This window comes from Micromesistius poutassou, assembly GCF_964030765.1.
Source record: "Micromesistius poutassou genome assembly, chromosome: 3".
Classification (NCBI taxonomy): Eukaryota; Metazoa; Chordata; class Actinopteri; order Gadiformes; family Gadidae; genus Micromesistius; species Micromesistius poutassou.
In genome coordinates, this window is record NC_140273.1 from 13,240,797 (window position 1) to 13,261,550 (window position 20,754).

Here is a 20,754-nt window from a genome sequence, read left to right on the forward strand (position 1 = left end):
ATCAAACATCTCACTTCATATAATTCATGTGTAATCTATATACTTCATGTAACTACAATGTTTAATATGTAACTCTGTTTTTATGTATTTCTTGCTAAATTACTGTATTACTGTATTACTGAATGTATTGTGGACAGCGGGGGCGGGAAGATAGATGCTAATGGGGAACGGGACTAAGGCCTGTAGTTTAGAGCATTGTGATTGGCCAAGGGCATGTTAGGGCTGGTCAGACAATGGGTAAATATAATGTGAAGTTTGGGAGAGTTTGCGAGTTCTTTGACAAATGACTCAGGTTTTGCCGCGTAGTGCGTAGTGACAATAAAGCCTTGATCATTCAACCCTAGTCCTTCTCGACCTCTCGTATTTTGTTGTACGAGAGGTTGTACGTTTGTTATTTTGAGTATTATTATGTCGGTTTTATCCACAACACTAGCAGTGGTGTTGCAGATTGCAACCAACAACAACAATCACATGGGTATTCAACATAGTATATATAAAGGGCTCATTCTAAGACAAAGAAAAAATATTCTTGTTTTCATTGGATTATACAAATTAAAAACATACTAATGAATTTTTCCATTTCTGCCAAGTCTGTTCCACTAGTTGCCACTCAATTCTACTCACTGGACATTTAAGCAAGGGTTTTAATGGGTCTGATTAGAAGCTGCCTTGGTGAGAGTTTTACAATCCCATATGACCCGTGTCAGGTGGTGGAATTAATAATTTTATACCCATGACCTTGCAGAGAAGTGGGATCATGGGGTTGATAGGGATTGAAATAGAGTAGGACTGGTTCTGATCAGGAAATCGACTAGGTATTATCATAACTGTTGCTACTTTACATTAATTGAGATGCATATATATTGGGAAAGAAGTTAAGTAATTAGTTTGTACATTTACACAGTAGTATGCATCCATTTTTTTAATTGACATCCAAATCTAAATAAATGCTACTTCCTTTATGGCATAAACCTTATGTAGACTATCCGTTTCTCTATCAGGCTTAACAAAGAAAGAGTTCACATGTGAAAAAAACAAACATAACAGCATTATAGCTGGGTTGGGTTAAGAGAAACACAGAAGGCTACACAGAAGTAGCAGCTGACTGATGGAGATGGGCAACCCCCCCAACGCCTGCCCTATCTAGTGGAATGTTTCCAACAGCGCCAAAGCAATAACACATAATCATACAGGGATATGACCTGGAAGGCTGTCAGGGAGACAGGGGGAGGCAGGCGGAGAGGTTCGAGGATCTAGGAGAGTCCCTGGCTCCCCAGGCCTGCGTACTACTCACTGGCCCCACCAGACTGGCGGATATGCGGCATGATAGGCCTAGGTCTGCTGAGGCTTTCTCCCTGCTTCCTGAGATGACCCTCAGCCCAGCTCATAACTATTCAGTTGGCCCCCTACCCAATTGGAAGCAAGGGACTCTCTCTCTCTCTCTCTCTCACTCTTCTCCATTACTTACACAATAAATATGGATGTGTTATGGTTTTTTGGTTAAGCATATAGCATTTATTACATGTAGGCTTACCCTTACTTTTACAACTCCGAGATTTCTGCCCGGATTGGGATGGTGCCTCAGATGGAGATGTGGAGACAACATAAATACAGTAAATCATGTTAGCTTAATGAATGTTATAAATCCTAGCGAGGACACGTTTCTCTATATATATTTTGGCGCTAACGATTTTTTTTACGACCTCTGGCACGGTCATAGATGATGAAATTGCTAGTAATACACTTTCCTCTAATATTCTAGTGCAAAATGTCATAACAAAAAATAATTCGAAATGTATTATGTTTGTTACTCACCAGACCAGAAAACACGTTTTATAAAAGCGAAGTAATGAAGATAGTTCTCTAGGTAACATTGTCGTAAAACGGCTAATTTGTGCTAAATGAGATGTGATGCCAGTGCAAAGGATCAGACATGTGAGAAGACAAACCCTTGCGATGCAAGGAGTAGTAAAGATTTATGATATTGGATATGGAAGTAAAGCCAGACATCTGAGTCAAACCGTGTGTGCGTACTCGATAGAAAATGGAGACCTCAATTCAAGGCATCAATCTGGGAAGGTAATTCCCGGAGGACGTCGTGTAGGAGGTGCTGTTTACTTTATCAGCAACGCGGAAGATGCTACAAATGTTGTTCAACTGTACAATTTTACCAAATGGCATACCTATGGTCTTTTGACGCCAGCTGTCGTTCCTACAACCAAGGTTGTGGTTTAAAGGATGATAACCAAGCCTACTTAGTGGGTCGGGCGAGACCATAGACAGTATAACACTAGAGGCCATATTTGCACTTCTGGAATCGACCCTAAACAAGTTACAAGGTAACATACATTTTCCCAATATATGAGACTTTTATATTAATTCTCAGCTACTTACATTTTTTCCGTTTTGGTATCATGACCTCGGATAACATGAGAACTTCTAAAACTAAGAGCAGTGTTAGTAAAGTTTGTTTTCTAACCTAGCTTCTTGGGGCGGAAAAAGAAGAAGCTGTTTCCCAAGCAACGCCGCCACCTGGTGTTCAATTTAGGAATTGATGCTAACAAAAGCATACATTACAAGATATAGCCTTGCTAAACTCGACTTAATCTAGACTTTCCTTGTCAATGTCATTGTCATACTATTCTAGAGATTCTAGAGAAGAAGTCTGGAAGTTTTTAATAAAATGAATATGAATATCATTCTTCACCCAGTAACCGCTCCATAACTATTCAAGGACCTTCCTGGGGATGTTAAAACTAGTTTACGACCCCAATGTGTAAACAACCACAGGGGACAAATGCATAAAATGTTGTGATTTTATTTAGTCCACTTTAAAATTTACAATTTCTCTAGATTCATTAAAAAAAGAACATAATCAGATTTGCAGTCCACATCACATCTAAACTGCAAGAAAGAAAAAAACTAGTATGAAATTGACATCATAGGCACAGTTTTCAGTATAAGTACTACATGCTTAAATAGCTTATGGCATAATATATACAGCAAAAAATGTTGATCTCCGGTGCTTATACATGCTTGGGACTTTGGACTCAAGAGTTGATAGGGTTAGTAAGACTAAGGCTAAAAACATAATAAACACGGTATTTAAAAATTATTTGTTTGTTTGCACTTGTTAAGGCAGTCTGATGATTAGCCAAGAGTGTATAATGATCAGATTGAAATAAATTAAAAACCAAGAGGAAAAAGGAAGTGAAAAACTGAACAAAACAAAAATGACTGAAACTAACTGACTGACTGGTGGTAATCCAAGTTAGCGCTTTGTTGTGATTACTAAAACACATTTGTCTGCATGGCATGAGAACAAGGAGCTATTTGTAAATGTGACATCCAGCTGGAAAAAAAAAAATAAACAAATAAAATAAATAAACAAATAGCGGTTAGTTTTTCCCAACATGAAAGTACCTGATATCCTATCTTTCACCCAAGTTTGATACCTGTGCATAACTTATAGAAAGCCAGTCACTTTCTTTTGAAAACTCACAGTAATTTAATCCCTTCTCACACCTTCTGATACCATTGAGCCAGGCACAGGATTCTACCCTGCAGAATCCACATACCTAGGAGCAAAACACTCTGGATATTCCGTATTACAAATAAAGGGCACTTTTTTGTTGTTTATATACATAACACTTTTGTACACAAAATTGGCTGTTGCAATTTTTTTGTTGTCATTAACAACATGTTGTTAGGGAGATACGGTGCGCTACTCTGCCCTTTTTCTTACCAGTATTTTCCTACACAACAGTGTCTTGGAAAATCCTCCGTTTCATAAATGAGCTGCAGAAACTGACCTCTGATCTGGGTCCGTACAAAGCATATTAGTCTTTTTTTTAATCTCATACCCTTGAGGGTGGGAGAAATGAAGTGACATCGACGTTCGGGACAGAGGGGGGATATCATTTCACCTTTACTCTCCCTCAACACAGAATCCATCAGCATCATAATTTAACGGAAATGTCAGTCCTTCTTTCCTCCAGTAGTTGACCAGAATTAAAAAAAAAAAAGCCCCTTCCATGTTGAAAAAGCAAGAGGTGGGGAAGTGAATGTCCAGATATGATTCATCCGTTTTTTGTTCAACTCCCAGCTCCTTAAGCTATCTCCATAATTCCTTTCCTCTTCCGGGTCTACCTGCTTCCAGACTGCACACAACACAGCTTATTCCTGGCTCCAACCACCGCCTCCGTCCCCTTCCCCGAAACCATCCACCACGGGGGGGCTGAGTGCCTGTCCCAGCCTCCCCTCACCGGCCATCCCCTCCCCCAAAGAGCAGTGTAAACTAAAGCCAGTTCAGTTGGCTGCGGGAGCTCCGCCCTGGTTCCAACCGACCAAAGAATCTCAGTGATGTGGTAGACTGCAGGCGCCAGAGTAGATCCCCGGCCAAACGTGAAGCAAAGGGTGGGCGGCTAGGTGGTGACGGGGAGTGGGGGATCACTTGGGTCCCTTGACGGGAGCGTCAGTCTCAGTGGACTGGCGCCCGTCGTTCCACGCCTCCCGCGTGCTCTTGAGCGCCTGCGTCCGCTGCTGGTCGACGACCACGTAGTCCACGCGCTCGTCCGACGCCGCCATGCCCGTCCCATTGCTCTTCTTCTGCAGAAGTGACATGAACACATGACCAGTGTTGAATGATGTTTATCCATTAGGTGGTACATGTAATAGGAATATCTTTCACAGGCTTTCTTGAGTGAAGAGGTGAAATAGGTTGAAGTGCATCTATGTATTCATTCATTGATTTGAATGATAAAGTTTACATTTCAGTTAGCATTACGTTGGGAGAGCATAGAGGGATACATTTTTATGTGCAGATAATGCCGGAGCAGGTTAGCAGCATTGGCCTAAAAAATGTCTTGAGGATCGTTTTGAGTGTAATGCAGACTCTCAGACCCAACAAAACACACACACGCACGCGCACGCACACGCACACACAGTTAACATATAAACGATATATAGACTTCACTATGTCAACACATTGCTCTGCCCTAGCATGTCTCTGTGTGAGGGAGTGGAGAGCAATGCCTACCTTCCTGGGTGGGGTAGACTTCCCTGGGTCCAGGTCCAGGTCCAGGTACTCCACCTGCTTCTCCTCCTTGGGCTTTACCACGGGGCTGCTCCCTCCGTCCGACGTCTTAGGGGCACTTAGCTTCATGTTCTAGGAGAAGAGTTCACCCACAAGCCTTTTTAGTAGGTAGCCATGGTGATGTAGAGGAAGTCGAGTCACAGCAACACCAAGATTGAAAACACAGTGAGTGCTGTTAGTTCTGAAGTGGGAATTTGAGTGAGTACGGAGGTTAGAACTAGGATGATGACAAAACACAAAATGGACAAGTATCCTACTCTACATCCAAAACCATCTTATGTACGGTCAAATCAACAGTCTGCGTTTTCCTATGTTTCCCCCCCCCCTCTTCATATGCTGGTCCTTGCTTCCTGAGCCCTGAGGGTTGCATTCTACTGCCTTGACTTAAGTATCTGCGTCACACGCTGGGGCTGGCACTGGGTGGCTGGAAGGAGGGGTGGGGGGGTGGGGGGGGATGCAGCAACATGCACGGCTAAGCTAGCCCGGCATGCCCTGCTCACCTCCTCCAGGGAGTCAAGCTCCTCCACCTCCCTCTTTACAGGGGTGATAGGGACAGTGCAGTAGAAGGACTCCTCTCTGCACCGGGCGAAGTGAGAGGAGGTCAAAGAGGGGGAAGGAGGAAACACAAAACAAAAGCATCAAGCAAAAGAAGGAACCCAATGAGGACGAGGAGGAGAAGGAGGAGGAGGAGGAGGAGGAGGAGGAAAACAAGGGGGTTTGAAATGGTCAGGGAGCCATCCGGAAGCGCAGAGGAAAAGGAAAAGGAGCAGAGCTTTCACGGAAGAAAACGAAAAGGGCAAGGTACAATTGGAGGGAAAACAATAGGTAAAGTAAGCACGTGGGTAATAGACAGGAGGATTGTCACCAGACAATGACAAAAACAAACAAGCTAAATAAAAAGGAAATTATTACAGTAAGCATCCACACTGTAAAAGAAAGCCCCACGATATGGAGGATTGATTGTAGATAGGTCAACCCGGGACTGCTTAAAATCTAACATTTCAGAACCAAAAAGTACAGCCCAAATAATATTAACCAAAAGCATTTACTGTTCTTAAAATGGGGTGGGGGTCTTTGCAATTACAGTAAAGGTACTTAATGAAGCATGAGGAGAAAAACATTTGTGAAGAAAGCAGACCTGAGGAGAAGCAGTAACAGAAAACCCAAACAAATTAAGAAGGAACAATTTAAACATGACTGTGGAGAGGAAGAGCAAGAGATGAAGTGAGTAGGAGCCTGTCTATGATGGCAGATGCTGAGGACCAAAACTAATATCCTGAAAGGTCTTTGGGACCCTTCACAGTTAAACCTGTAAAACCGTTAAACCCTGTCAACCATGTTCTCCTTTCAACTAAGCTAGACTGTCTTTTTCTTTCTGTCAAGTCTCCTCCCATATGGAATACATACAAAAGAATAACCTTCGTCAACATAAATTATATAGACAAACAAAAAGTGTGTAGCCACGTAACATTGATTCATTTAAAATTACCCGACAAATCTGAAACAAATGATGTGGGAAGGGGGAAATAAAACGGTGATAGTAAGGAATCCATGCAGCAGCCTGACAATATGTAGACGTGGTGGGTGCGGAGGTCTGGTGTTACATACTAGTTCGTCTGCGGACATGTTAGAGAGCATGGCTACATAGTTTTCGTCACAGTCATCCGAGTCGGTGCTGGAGGCCATGCTGTGGATGGATGTGGGCCGCGGGGGCATGGGGAACCTGGAGGGACTGGGGAGGAACGACCAGAACCTTTACAAAACACAACTGGACCACTTCCAGCATTTCTTGCACACACAAGTCAAAACAACAACAACAACAGGCTCACAAACGGAACCAAACAAAAGATGGATTCTACTGCTGTGTAGACGTACCCATAGCTGCCACTGCTATGTAACCCACCGTTGCAGCCAGATGAATCCCTTCGACTTTGAATGAGTGAAAGAAAAACAAGCCGTGAACCATCTTCATTTAACAGGCCAACAGAAATGCTATTTGTGTGAGGTATTTTTTTGTGTAGTGCCGTAGCTTTCCCCCAATAAGTTCCCAAAGCTTTTTCTATGTCTGTAATTTCTATGTCTACGTTAATACTTGGACAGACAACATGAAGTTGCTATGGTAATGTATGGACGGGTGGGGATTCAGCTAGTGTTGGCTACTTTGCTTAGTTACAATACTAAAAAGGGTGAAAGGCGATACGATAGGCAATATTTTAGAGACTTACTCTCTAGCGAATGTTCGCGTGTCAGGGGAGCGCACAGGAGCACACGGCTCCTCCCACTCTGGAAGCGGTTTGATCTCCAAGGGGGCGGGCTTTGCTGTGGGAATAAAAAACATCTGTCAATCACGGCAAGGATGTTGGGTTTGAGGAAAGACATGCCAGAAGACCATGAAAATGTGATATTTTTTCATGCATAAAATATGCATACCAATGTGACTCGAATGTAATGCAGTATGTGTAGCTAAGAGTTTGCGTTCACTTCTATCAAATGGGTGAATATTAAACATATTTTAAATAATTGGCCAGAATGTCAGTAACAATTATATAAAACTGATATTCCATCCCATTAATGAGTGTAAAAGGGAGAAAAGTCATAATTGTTTTGTGGCTAGTTTGGTTTGAGATGAATCTGCTATAATAAATGATATATTTGATAATGTGGTTGTACAATATTATCCATAAACATCTGATCAGCCATATGTTCTTGACTGTATAAGAAAATTTACAAGTTACAAATTACAAGTTCATCGCCAAACAATTAGTTTAATAGCAATGCAAGTATGATTGGTTATTTTAAAAGATTTGAAGATGAATTCCCAGTGAGTATAGGCCTGTTTTGTTGGCTCATGAATCTCCAAACTGAATATTCAGTTTTGTCTGACTCTGAACTATGAGCTCATTAAAAAGAAAGTGCCATTACTGCTTGTTGGTAAGAGCTTCTGTCACTTTCTAATCCCCACTGAACACAGTGGTGGAGGGATTTGCACCTTAACAGAGTATAAAGTAAGAAAAACCAACTCATTAAATAGTAAATTTATTAATTAAAATTAAATAGCACTATTAAGTTAATCAAAAGAGACTTCAGATCCAAAGCGATGTCAGGTAGGGGGTTAGGGCAATCCTGCTCAAGGACACTCTACCTGCAGGCACTGGGTATCAAACACAAAACCTTTGGGTAGAGATTGGAGCAGCCCAATCCCTTCTCTATCCTCCTGGCCCTATTGTATCTAATTGATTTTTATTGTCCTGGATGCAACGTGAGCCAACAGAGATAAGCTTCTCCTAAGTGCCCCATGTATGTCAAGTGTTGAAAAGGTGGAAAAGACAACAATGTCCCCATTGGAAGAGTGTGTATGAGGGAGAGAGAGAGATTGTGCTGAGAAAATCAGTGTCCCTTAATCGTCGATGTACATACCCTTACGTCGTCGCCTCGGAAATTCCCCTACGGTTTGGGAGTCGGTTCGTTCTAATACGACAACCTTTGCTCTTATATTTTTAGGACTTTGACCTGATTGGTGGAAGAAGACTTGACTCATTATAACATTTTGGACGATCACGGATCACAAAAATTTGCTAAATATATCCCTATCCCAAATACCCCGTATCATGCCATGCAAAGACAAAGTCTGTTGCCTTTACACCGAGCCAACTAAAAATTGCATTTCAAATACACTGTCGCAGCTGCAACTTTCCCAAAATACTGCAACATGCACATCACTCCATGCTCCATGGCCCTCACAGCTGCACATGCATCAAAAGCCGCGTTGGAACGTCAAGAACACAGAGAAAGCTGATTTTATTGTTTTCATTATTATTATATGAGTATTATTATTGTATTCTTCCCATTCTGTTTAAAAGTTTGCATCAGGTCTGATTATTCCCTACACACGTACACTCTGAGGTTAAAGTATCACCCTCAAAGCCCTTTCAGTCCTTATCAGAATACAACAGAGACAAGAACAGACATCAAGTGAGAAGGTCAAAGCAAAACCATGCCAAAGAAAACAATCATATACACAATACAGAAGCCCCAATTCAGACAAGTGCAGCAGTACACAAAAGACAAGAGTTCAATAGCAGCTGTTCAGTAAAACTGGTTTTGAAAGGTTAACATGTGTGTCATGGTTCAAGTCCAAATCCAAAATTAAGCGAACCCATTCCAGTGGGAAATTCTGTTAAAGACTTTGTTATGTATGAGGTGATACTACACAACGCAAAATCAATATCATAACAGGATATCAATGGAAGAGAAAAGTGTGTCTAATCTGTGGCTGTACTCAAGTTAACAATTATACAAACTAAGCATATGAGAGTAACAGGTCTAACTTAACCTCTAGATTTATTGTCGATTTAAATTATTGGATGCATGTCGCTGTGTTCCTGGCACTACCATTCACTCTCTCTATGCAATTAGGTCTCCAATGAAAGAACTCCATTCACAAAAGAAGAGACAATGGGGACAGATGCATCAAGGGATACATACCCTGCCCCCCCCACCCCCCCATCCCAACTACACTAGACCCCACCCCCAAACCTATCACCACTCCCCCCTACTAGATGACTCCTGCTCAGGCTCCTTGGACCAAGCTAAGTTTGATAGGAAGATTACTGGGAAGAATCAGACAGGAAGTGTCAGGCGAAAAACTAAAGCATCTAATGGAGGCATGGAGATGTTTGAACGTGTGAACATGTGCAAGGAACTTATACTGGTGGTGAAAGATGGCTTTTGTCCAAGATTTCTACAAACTAAAGCCATGACGCTCATGGGAGAGATTACTTGAAGCGTTAAAATGTTTCAAGAAAAGAAAGGCTTGGTCATGTTAAAGTCTACGTGATGAGAAAGCGCAAAAACTAGAATCGCAGACCAACAACCTACAGCAAGCGGCAAAACTAAAAACGACAAACGCAACCATACCTTTGCGGTCGGGTTTGAGGTTGCGGTCGACAGGAGGGGGCTGGCAGTCGCTGATGAGGATGGGCCGGCGCGGGGGGGTCTTAGGGCTCGAGCGGAAGCCCATGTGTGCGGGCGGGGGCACTTGCTTGCCCAGGGAGGAGAACTCCACGGTGCCGGGGGTCATGGGCACGTAGTTGGTCTCATGGATGGGCTCGGGCAGGCTGCCGGAGTGGTGGTGCGACGGAGAGTTGGCGCTCATGGGAACATAGTTCTGGTCCACTTCCTCCATAGACTGGCTGCCCACCGGCATCATGCCTTTGTTTTTCTATACCGCGTGCACACAACCAGACATGTGCCACACACACACACACACACACACACACACACACACACACACACACACACACACACACACACACACACACACACACACACACACACACACACACACACACTTAACAAGCCTGCAGCACAAATCTTTCAAGAATCTTACTAAGAAACTCGAGGTTGAAATTTTGAGGTTGTGTTTCCAGGGAACCACACAAAAATATCAACCACACTTACAAAGTAGCTGTTGAAACTTTCGTTGAAGTCAAAAGAGCAAGTCTTGTCTGACGGAAACGTCCTGGGGATGTCGTAGCAGTCTTGGGATCCGAAATCTGCAAGCATACGATCAACAGATTTGCTGAGCCAAGCATATTCACCAGTAAAAAACAATAAAAAGTCAGTGATTTTACAGACAATACAGCCCATGTACCGTAGCTATTTTTGGTAGCGAGCAGTATGGATCATCCTTAATGTACATTCCACACAGTTGATTCTAGCACCAGGACCAGTGTGTGTCATTAGTGGCTCTCTGCTGTTCTCCTCTCCATCTGCTAGAGTATTGATGCTAATCCACTTTGAAAACCACAAAAATCTGAGAAATGACTCCACAGCTTCACTCAGCATGTTTTTCTCATGGGCAACAGCGAAAAGGACACAGCAGGGAACTTATACTTAACTGTTGAGTTACTATTTTATAATGACGTAGAAAGTGTATCCAAAATATAAAAGAGTTGAAGTTTTGTTTAAAGCTGGACATATGTCCATATTGTTCTCCAATGTGACTAGTAGTCAGTTTTACTAAATGGCACCCAGGTATAAGCTTGGGTAATGTTGGGTAATGATGTATGGCTTCCAACAATAATGTTCCTCTGCTGTTGTAATTCCAACTATTAACACAAGTGGGCAGTGATGGAAGAAAGTCATGTTTATTTATCTTTCAGAGGTGTAACCTTCAAAAGTCCAATGTGAATATATTATAAGGAAAAAAATATAATGAATGGCACAATAGACTCACTGTGCTCCAACATAATATCTAACATACTATCAAATACATTATCCAGAATGCAAATAACATGATCATCAACCAAAAAAGACAACTTTCATCTTAATAATAATAAATTGATTTTAATAATAATAATAAATTGATTTTATATAGCGCCTTTCAGGATACTCAAGGTCTCTTCACAAGAGTGGGAGGTGAGGGTGTGTGTGTAGGCGAGTAAGTAAGTGTGCAAATGCGCAAGGCGTCGTGAGTTAGAGGCCATAGGCCTCTAACTCACGACCCCACCCTGACCCCAACCTGTCAGGTCCCCAACCTGACCCCAACCTGAATAAGTGAGCGCTCACCATCGGCCTCATCCCCCGTCCACCTCTTTCAGACACTCACCTTTGCGGAGGCGTGAGGAGTCCATGGGGCCGATGGTGTTGCTGCGCAGCGCCTTGACCCCGGCGCTGGTGGGGACGCAGTAGTTCCCGTCCGCCTCTGACGCAGACCGCGGCACGCAGTACGTATCCGTGGGCGACCGCTCGGCCGGCGGCGGCGGCGGCAGCAGCCCGGACCCGGAGCTCAGCGAGGGCTTGGGCGGTCTGGGCGGGGGCACCGCGTCGCTGCCGCCGACCCCGCCGCCGCCGCCGCCGCCAACGCTGCCAACGACGTCCCCGCCGCTCCCCGCCGAGGACGGGGTCAACGTGCGGGGCACCTGGTAGGTGCAGTTGGCGCCGGGCGTGGAGGGGATGTCGTAGCTGATGGACATGTTGCGCAGCTGCGTCTCCATGCCCGACGAGGCCTTGCGCGCCGGCGTGTTGAACACGTAGAGGTCGGCGTCGCTGCTGGCGGCGTCCGGGTGGGCCACGGGGGACGAGGCCCCCTTGGGCTGCAGCACCGTGTCCTGGGAGTAGCTGCGCGGCAGCAGGTAGAGGCCGGCGGCGCCGCTGTCGTGGGAGAGCGAGGCGCCGCGCGACGGCGGCGAGTCGTAGATGGAGGAGGACGCCGAGGCGGGCCCGCCGTGCTGGGGGAAGAAGCCGTTGTGCGCGGCGTTGTGCTTGGCCGACGACGAGGCGGACGAGTTGGGCGTGCGGTGGGACGGCAGGTTGTCGTTGAGGTCCGTCTCCGACGACGTGGACTTGGAGCACTCCGTGTGGCTCCTGTCAGGCGGGGGGGGGGCACAAGAGGACAACGGAGGGAGGGTCAGTCGGTCGCTCCTGGGAGCGGGGGGGTCACTATTGGATGTTATTCCCAACACACACACACACACACACACACACATGGGTTTCAACACAAACACTGGAATGCACTAGAGAGATTCAGCCCCCTGGTTTTGCAAGCCGTGTTAGAAGTGAGACGGGAGCTTAAAGGTGACATATTATGCCACCAAGTGTGATTAGCCGTTACAAGCCGTTTTGAAAGTCTGCCTCTTCTGACATCACAAGTGGGCGTGTCCACCTAGATGTGTGCTGGATAGATCGGTCTACCAGCCGTCAACCTATCCGTCGCACATCTAGGTGGACACACCCACTGTCAGAAGAGGACGATTTTCAAAACGGCTTGTAACGGCTCACACCCTGTGATATAACATGTCACCTTTAACTGTCTCTGAGCGTTTACATTTGAAGATGCTGTGCTCCTAGAGACAACCGTTCGCTACGAGAGAGGTTACGAACAGAAATACAAAAGACACCAAACGTTAATCTAGGGTTGCGGGTTGAGTCCCAGGTGGAACACGATTCACGCACAACACATCGGGCCTGATGTGTGCAGCTCAGAAGACCATAAAGGGATGTAATGTCATGTTTACATCCACAGTACGGCGTCGCTGAAGCACATGCTCCCCGGCATGGGCTGCGGTCCACAAGTCAACAGAGTCCGTAGGTACATGCTCGTGTAGCGTGTGAGCGTAGAAACGACGGATCGTATATTATGATGCATTAGTTTGAGTGGTGTCTCCACACACAGCCGCACACGGTAGGCCCTTCTGTCCGGCCACTCACGGACAAGCCTGGGGACTGTGGCTCTCACACTCCTCCAGGAGGAGGTACTCCTGCTCCGGCGGCACCCCGGGGGAAGGGGGAGGCCCGACCGAGCTACTGCTCTCCCCCACCGCAGTGTGACCACCCGGGGGGGGGGGGGGAAAGGGGAGAGGAGGAGGAAAGAGGCAGAAATTATATAAGTAGGAGAGAAGAGAATAGTGATTGGATTGGATGAACAGTGGCCAGGGATATCAAGAGAGGAAGGTAGAGGAGGTGGTTGTCTGGTGAAAACCATCAGCACAGGGTGGTGAGAGGTGATTGCAGACAAAATCAGCTCCCTACACACACACACACAGTTTACTCCCTAAGATGCACACCCTCTCTCTCTCTCTCTCTCTCTCTCACACACACACACACACACACACACACACACACACACACACACACACACACACACACACACACACACACACACACACACACACACACACACACACACACACACACACAAACACTGACCCACCCTCAGGCTCACCTGTTAGCGTCTGGCTTCTTGCTCTCACAGTTGACCAGCCACAGGTAGTCCTGGGGCTCATCCAGGCTGGACTGGGAGTCCAGGTGGCGCACGCTGACAGGCTGGTAGGGCGGGGGCACGTTGGTCAGCATGGCGGGACCCCCCAGCAGAGGATGAGGGGGTGCGTCCACCACACTGCCGCCCCCCATAGCTGACTGGTGGGCTGCCTTGGCTGCCTCTGTTGGGACAAATCAGGACGGATTCATCAATACCATGTTGTAAATATTACATTACTATGTTACTATCCACAAGGTCCGGATAGTTATCTGGATGCATTTTAAACACATTTTATTTTGGGTTCTCCGGTTGTATCATTACCCATGTTATTATTAGTACTAGGTTTGCAAATAAAAAAAAATATTTTTTTTACATTTTTGTTTCTTTTTTTGTGCACTGTGCACATAAATATGCATAGCTCTGCCTCTGAGAATTCCCCGGGACAGCATTTTGTAAACACATTCATTTACAAACTATTCATCTTTAAAATACAACCATCACCTCCCAATTCTGCCACAGAAGGCTAAAGGCTGAATATTTATGTTTATCTGCTCACTATTAATACACAGATTGAAACTGTTATAGTACATAGCTACAGAGCCATGAATACACATATAGACTCTAGTACACGATGATGTATGTAGACTGTAGTTTACACAGATACCGAGAAATAAATAAATATAGATACATATGCACACACACACACACAGTATACAGCAGTACACATGTGAGTAAGAGAGAGTGCGTCGTTTTAAAAATGTCTGATGTGTCACCATGCGGCAAGGACACCTCAATGTGCCTTCTCTCGTTGACACACAAACACAAACACACACTCCTCTCTCACAGAATCTCATCAAGGTTTCACCGCCTCCACGTGAGTCTGCTATTCTTTTCTTGTCAGCGCGGCCGCCTGATAAGCCGTCTGCAGATGACTAGGAGCAGGGAGTGTGAGGAGGAGGGATGAGTAGAAGAGAAAACACCTTTCTCTCCCTCTCTCTGAACTCCTTCGTTTTCTCACCCGCTCAGTCAATAGCAGCGGAGCAACACACACACACACACACACACACACACAGCCCTCAGTCACTGAACAGTCAGACTAAATGCGGCTCCTGTCTTTTTTTTTTCTTTGCAAATGAATCCCTACCTTGACAGTCTGAGTGCATAATGTGTGTGTGTGTGTGTGTGTGTGTGTGTGTGTGTGTGTGTGTGTGTGTGTGTGTGTGTGCTTTAGCATTAGCTTTAGCATTAGCATTAGCCAAGCAGCAACAGCGTTGGAGGCTCAGCCACAACAGTGCTGGGAGTGCGCTGGCCTTGGAGTTAGATAAGCGCTGCATCTGTGGCCAAGTTACAACAGAAGAAAAGGAGGGGGAAATAACATGGAGTCCCTGACTATCTCTGTAGGTGGAATTTGGCACGTTGGGAAGTTCACCTCAAACCCAAACAGCCCACCAATTCGGCTGAGAAATATGTGAAGCAAATACCACACATTTCTTTTTCAGTTTCGGGACATTAGAACGTAGGGAGGAAGATAGAGAAACAGAGACAGAGAGAGTGAGAGAGAGGGAGGCTTGAGAGTTGAGATTCTAGTTGAGATTAAAGAGAGAAAGAAGGACGGAGAAGGAAATTGAGAGAAGGAACGTGAAAAACAGGACAGAGAGAGAGAGAGAGAGAGAGAGAGAGAGAGAGAGAGAGAGAGAGAGAGAGAGAGAGAGAGAGAGAGAGAGAGAGAGAGAGAGAGAGAGAGAGAGAGAGAGAGAGAGAGAGAGAGAGAGAGAGAGGTGTAAAATTGGTGAGAATGGGAAATCAGATGAAGAAAAGGAGGTGATGGTTGAATGGCGCACAATGCTTTCATTATCCAGCCATGGGAACAGAGGGTAACACGATCCTGGTCTCAACACACTATGATTAGGCCTCCGGCACCAGGCCTTCTGGCACATTCTACTGTTAAGGCAAACTCTATCAGACATACACACATATCTAGACAGCTCAGAGCTGAAACAGGACCAGAGCAGTCAGGCCTGCATTGCCAAACCTATTTTTGCGACTGGCTTCATTCTAACCCTTACCCATTATTATTACTAGTAGTACAGCTTATTGAAGTAATACCATAACAATGAAAGGCTGCATTAAGGGGACGGATTCGCACTGCTGTGTGCATACCATGACGTCATGCACTCACAGTATTGTAAGACGCTTTGGCACAGGCACATACAATATTTGCAACTTAACTCATCGTAACCATTTGGGCACATGGTTTGGTTTTGGGAAGCACAGTGTTTCTACATGAGCAGCTAGCGGGTGGGGGTGTCTGAGACTTACCGTCGTCAGTGGGGTTGAAGCCACAGATGTCGCAGATGCAGCGCACCCACTTGTTCATCTCGTCCTCCGTGTCCGCCACCAGGTAGAACACGCGGTCGATGGTCTTGATGTCGAAGATGAAGCTGTTCTCCAGGTCCTTCTTGTTGAAGGTCAGACCGGCGTCCACCTGGGACCAGCAGGGACCAAACCCCCTCAGTGTTAGCCTCCCTGTTTAACCACCGGGTGTGACGCATTAATGAGCCCTTACAAAACCGTTTCCAGCTCTAGCCCGTCAATGACAAGTGGGCATATCCGACACAGAGGAATGATGGATAGAGGAATGATGGATAGTAGGCTGGTAGGCTGATTGATCAATCGAAAAACATGTTGGGACACACCTGCCACTTGTGATGTCACTAAATCGCTCTTCAACATCACACATAACGGGAAAGGCGGGGCGATTTTAAACACGCTCCCCGAACAACACGACTTTTTGCATTTTTTTTACACAGCAGCCTACGGGTTACAGAGGCGTCAAACGAAAAATACAAGAATTGAGGCGGGACACGGGGAGTGGGGGGCGGTCCTCCTACCTGCTCGCACAAGTTGAGGTCGATTACGCGGATGGGCTTCTTGGCGTGGTCATTCTTGTAGTACTCCAACACGTCGGGGTCGCCGGTCAGACGGCCGCTGCGCAGAATGAACCACCGCTTCTTCCATGCCTGTGAGGGTGACGCAAAAAGAAAAGTGGAAGGGTAAGGGGTCGATCTAATGCCAAAAAGACGTGGCCCACTCCCTGCGTTGCCCCAACTGACGGCTGATCAACTGCTAAATGCTTTTGTTTTGGTTGGTTTTTTCAGTAACAAATAAAGGTTGTGAGATGTGTTACCGACCCATGCTCCATTGAATCCCTCAAACTTGATAAGAACACGGTAGACTTTGAAGACAGACCCTGCTTTGATGCTATTTTATCAATTGTTTAAATTACATTTTTGCAAATTGAACATACTCCGAGCATTTGTGGTCTAATCGTCTAATTGTGGTCTAAATGTTTTAAGAACCTAGCAAACCTTCCTTCACTGCCGTCAAAACAGAGAGGTCACGAACTCTTGAACGCAAGCTCTGGGCAAAGCACAAGAGAGCTTTCACTGTTCCCCTATCCTCTTGCAAGGGCTGAATTCACAACCCATTGTTTCCTTTACATGAATCAGCTAGGAGAGGCGGGCGTGGTAGTAAGAAGTAAAAACATGCTATAAATAACAGAAAATTTAACCGGGGTCAGATGGAATTCTTCAAACACGTTAGAGAAGGAGTGAAACAAGACAAACAACGAGGCCATTGAAAGAGCAAACTGCCGCTGAGATACAGCCCAGTTAGCCGACTGATGCTAACACAGCAGAATGCAACCCCAACGTTTGTTTTATTCCTTCTTTGTTTTGTTTGGGAGAGGAGGGGTGGTTTCAAACAACACTTGAAGCTTTTCTCTCCTCTGTTCAACCGTTTCAACTGCCACAGGGGGGGTATTTTGTTAGCAGGCCAACTCAGCCCCCTATAAATGGACATCATCACACCTTTCCCCTCAACCAAACAGACCAAAGAAACACAACGACACGAACACAAAGTCCTGCCCGTTCAATCAAATGAAAACATCCGCCAGATGTAGAGCGATGGGCTTGTCCGCCACACACACACACACACACAAATTAAAAACATTGCTTCAACCATCTCTCCCAACACAAGCACTCTACACGGCCCAACCCGCCCCCTAATGAATAAACGGTTTTCTTTCTTTCGTTCTTTCTTTCTTCTTTTTTTATGGTCTCCCTCGCCATTGCAACAGATGCAACACAATGCACTGACTATGACACAGAAGAACTGCTGCCCCCATGGTCCCCACAAGTTCAAGATGAGGTTACTCACTATAGCCACGTAACCCCATGATACAGGAGGGGGGCGGGAGGGGAAAGTACCGTGAAAGAATAACAACCGAGCCCCACCTACATGACATCCCATGCATCCTCATCACCTACATCACCGCCCTCACATGAACGCTCGCAAAACAGATCAAAGCGAGGCTGTGCACGGCGTCGTGAGCCCATCACACAGGCAGCCAGAAATACATCACCTCCCGACGTTACTAATAAGAAACAGGAATAACTCATAACCCCGCCAACGCTCCGCCCAGCGGCCTGTTGGCTTCAGAGGCGGCAGGCCGGCCCTCAGGGCGGGATGTTGTTGTGGTGCCCGGGTTGCGGTCAGACAAAAGGGAGGAGAAGGGGGAGCGGGGGGGGCTGGGAAACACTCTCTGGTACATGACAAAGCACTCTGGGATCAGGTTGCCCCGCGGGGAGGGTGGGTTGCGGTGGGTTAGGGGGTCAAAAGAGCTTCAGTTACCCCCCATAGCCGGGGCCAGGTTCTGCTGCCCACAGTGGGAGGCGTGTGGGGCATCAGGGTTGGACAGTGTGTTAACATAGGGGCTGAGACTGCTCTTAACGCTAGCAACTGACCAGCCATAGACAAAGACAAAGGGTGTATACATCGGGCTGGTAAAGGTTGGGAGGTTCATTGTTAGGAGCGTCTTTCATACCTGGTTACTACATTATGTAATGTTCATTATCAATGGTGCATAGATTGCATTCATACAAGCATTTACACCAACAGACACAAAGAAGACGAACGTGTGATGAACACATGAGACGAACGCAACTAAAAGAGTGGACAGCGATCGATGCACACATGCAGATGTGCGCACACACACACACACACACACACACACACACACACACACACACACACACACACACACACACACACACACACACACACACACACACACACACACACACACACACACACACACACACACAAAAATCCAGTGCCATCTTCCCACAGCACAATCCACCCCATTGTCTGTCCAGCATCCGCAACGTATAATATACATCAAACCACGACATAAAACACACCGACCACAGTTGGCGGAGGACAGCTCTGTACCAGCAGCAGCATAACGTACCTCTTCCTGTGGTCCCCGCTAGGAGAGGCTACAGCTGACCAAGCCCACGCTGGAGCGCCCTAACTCCCGAGTAATCCATTATGGGCTGAAAACTGTTGAATTAGACAGGCCGTCACAAGAGGCAGCTTGTATTGAAAGCCTTCACTTACTGCCTGATAAGTCAGCTGACCGCGGTACTTACTCATGTACACACACACACGCGCGCAAACACACACACACAGACACACACACACACACACACACACACACACACACACACATACAAACACACACAAACAGGAGCCAATGGAGGACATCTAAAAATGGGATCCGGGACCGAGTCGAAACATACAATCCGATGGAACCAAGAGAGTGTTGTCCCTTAACTCCTACCCGGAGTTAAGGGGCTCGGGAGAGGGTGGAACGAGATTGGACTAGATACAAGGAGGGATGTTAGGAGCACCCCCTTGGCATGTTATGTCCCCCCCACTCAGGTTCTTCTGATTGGGTTAGAAACAGGAAGACACCCCGAGTGTGTAGTAGCCCCTCTGGTCTGGCCCTGCCCTGATATCCAGACGGACAGAGAGGCCATTGAGGAGCTGGACTTGGTATGGAGATGCCATTGGAGTCGAGTCACCACCTGACCTGGGAACCCCTCATGGGGGCAAAGGGGCTGTTATGGGTGGGTGGATGGATGGATGGATGGACAGACGGATAGATGGGTGGTGTGGGAGACAGCATATGATAAATATGTCTGTGGGCATTAATCTAATCCAAAAACATTAAAAAGAAAAAAGGCACTTCAGATGTGGGATTTTGTCAAAATCCAATATCACAATATCCTCTCCCCTTGTGCTCATTCTTCCCAGAGACATACCAAACTACAGCTTTAAAAAGCAGAAAACAATGGGGGTCTATCAAACGACAGCCCTCCGACTGACAACGCACCCCCCCCCCCCCCCCCCCCCAAAACAACACCACTTCTCCTTATTATTTATTTATATTAATAACCGATCATTCTCCATTTCTACAATGCAATTCGATCTGGTGGTGAATCTAATGACCATCCTAATGTGTGTGGTCTTCCTCTGCACAACCCACATGAAAGTTGTGAAACATCTGCTAGCGGCCACAGATAAATGAAGAACTAGTAGCAAAGCATATCCAGCAAACGTAGCTTTGCTCATGAACAGTATGATAACTTCCACTTACAACTACTAACGGGTCATTATTGAGACTTTAAGTCAAAGCGACATTCATTGAATTCAGATACAGGTTGTAAAGGAGTAAGTAGGGGTTTAGGGCATCTTGCTAAAGGATGAGTACAGGTAGACTTGGCGGCGTGTTCACATTGGGATTCGAACCCAGTACCTTTCAGCCAGGAGACAAACCCCCTAACCACTCGACAGCCATGCCCCATAATCATCTTTTGATTGAATTTGCAGGCAAATGCCGTGTCCAAGATCAGCCAACACACATCCCTGTGTTTCCAACATGACGCCGTTCAAATGTACTGCAACAATACACGGTTGTTTGCTCTGAATAATGCAAGGAAACTGGTTACTGAAACACCCCCCTCAACGCTACACTCCGTCCCTGCAGGAGAAC

The 20,754-nt window shown here is 46.0% G+C and overlaps 1 protein-coding gene across 5 annotated transcripts in view; it reads right to left on the minus strand.

The window, feature by feature from the left end:
* Positions 1-2,820: 2,820 nt before the first annotated feature.
* gab1 (GRB2-associated binding protein 1) overlaps positions 2,821-20,754 on the minus strand; it is a 41,409-nt gene continuing 23,475 nt past the window's right edge. Inside the window, exons 3-15 of one of the 5 annotated variants that reach the window (XM_084466219.1) lie at positions 16,748-16,876; positions 16,176-16,341; positions 13,821-14,037; positions 13,307-13,402; positions 11,706-12,463; positions 10,556-10,650; positions 10,013-10,316; positions 8,513-8,605; positions 7,321-7,414; positions 6,971-7,024; positions 6,704-6,827; positions 5,039-5,167; positions 2,821-4,608 (exon numbers count right to left, since the gene is read on the minus strand). In XM_084466219.1, the coding sequence (XP_084322345.1) occupies positions 4,450-4,608; positions 5,039-5,167; positions 6,704-6,827; positions 6,971-7,024; positions 7,321-7,414; positions 8,513-8,605; positions 10,013-10,316; positions 10,556-10,650; positions 11,706-12,463; positions 13,307-13,402; positions 13,821-14,037; positions 16,176-16,341; positions 16,748-16,876 (2,418 nt within the window). In that variant the 3' untranslated portion in view covers positions 2,821-4,449. The remainder of the gene's footprint in view (positions 4,609-5,038; positions 5,168-6,703; positions 6,828-6,970; positions 7,025-7,320; positions 7,415-8,512; positions 8,606-10,012; positions 10,317-10,555; positions 10,651-11,705; positions 12,464-13,306; positions 13,403-13,820; positions 14,038-16,175; positions 16,342-16,747; positions 16,877-20,754) is intronic. The other 4 variants (XM_084466215.1, XM_084466216.1, XM_084466217.1 and 1 more) reach the window with 4 other exon arrangements.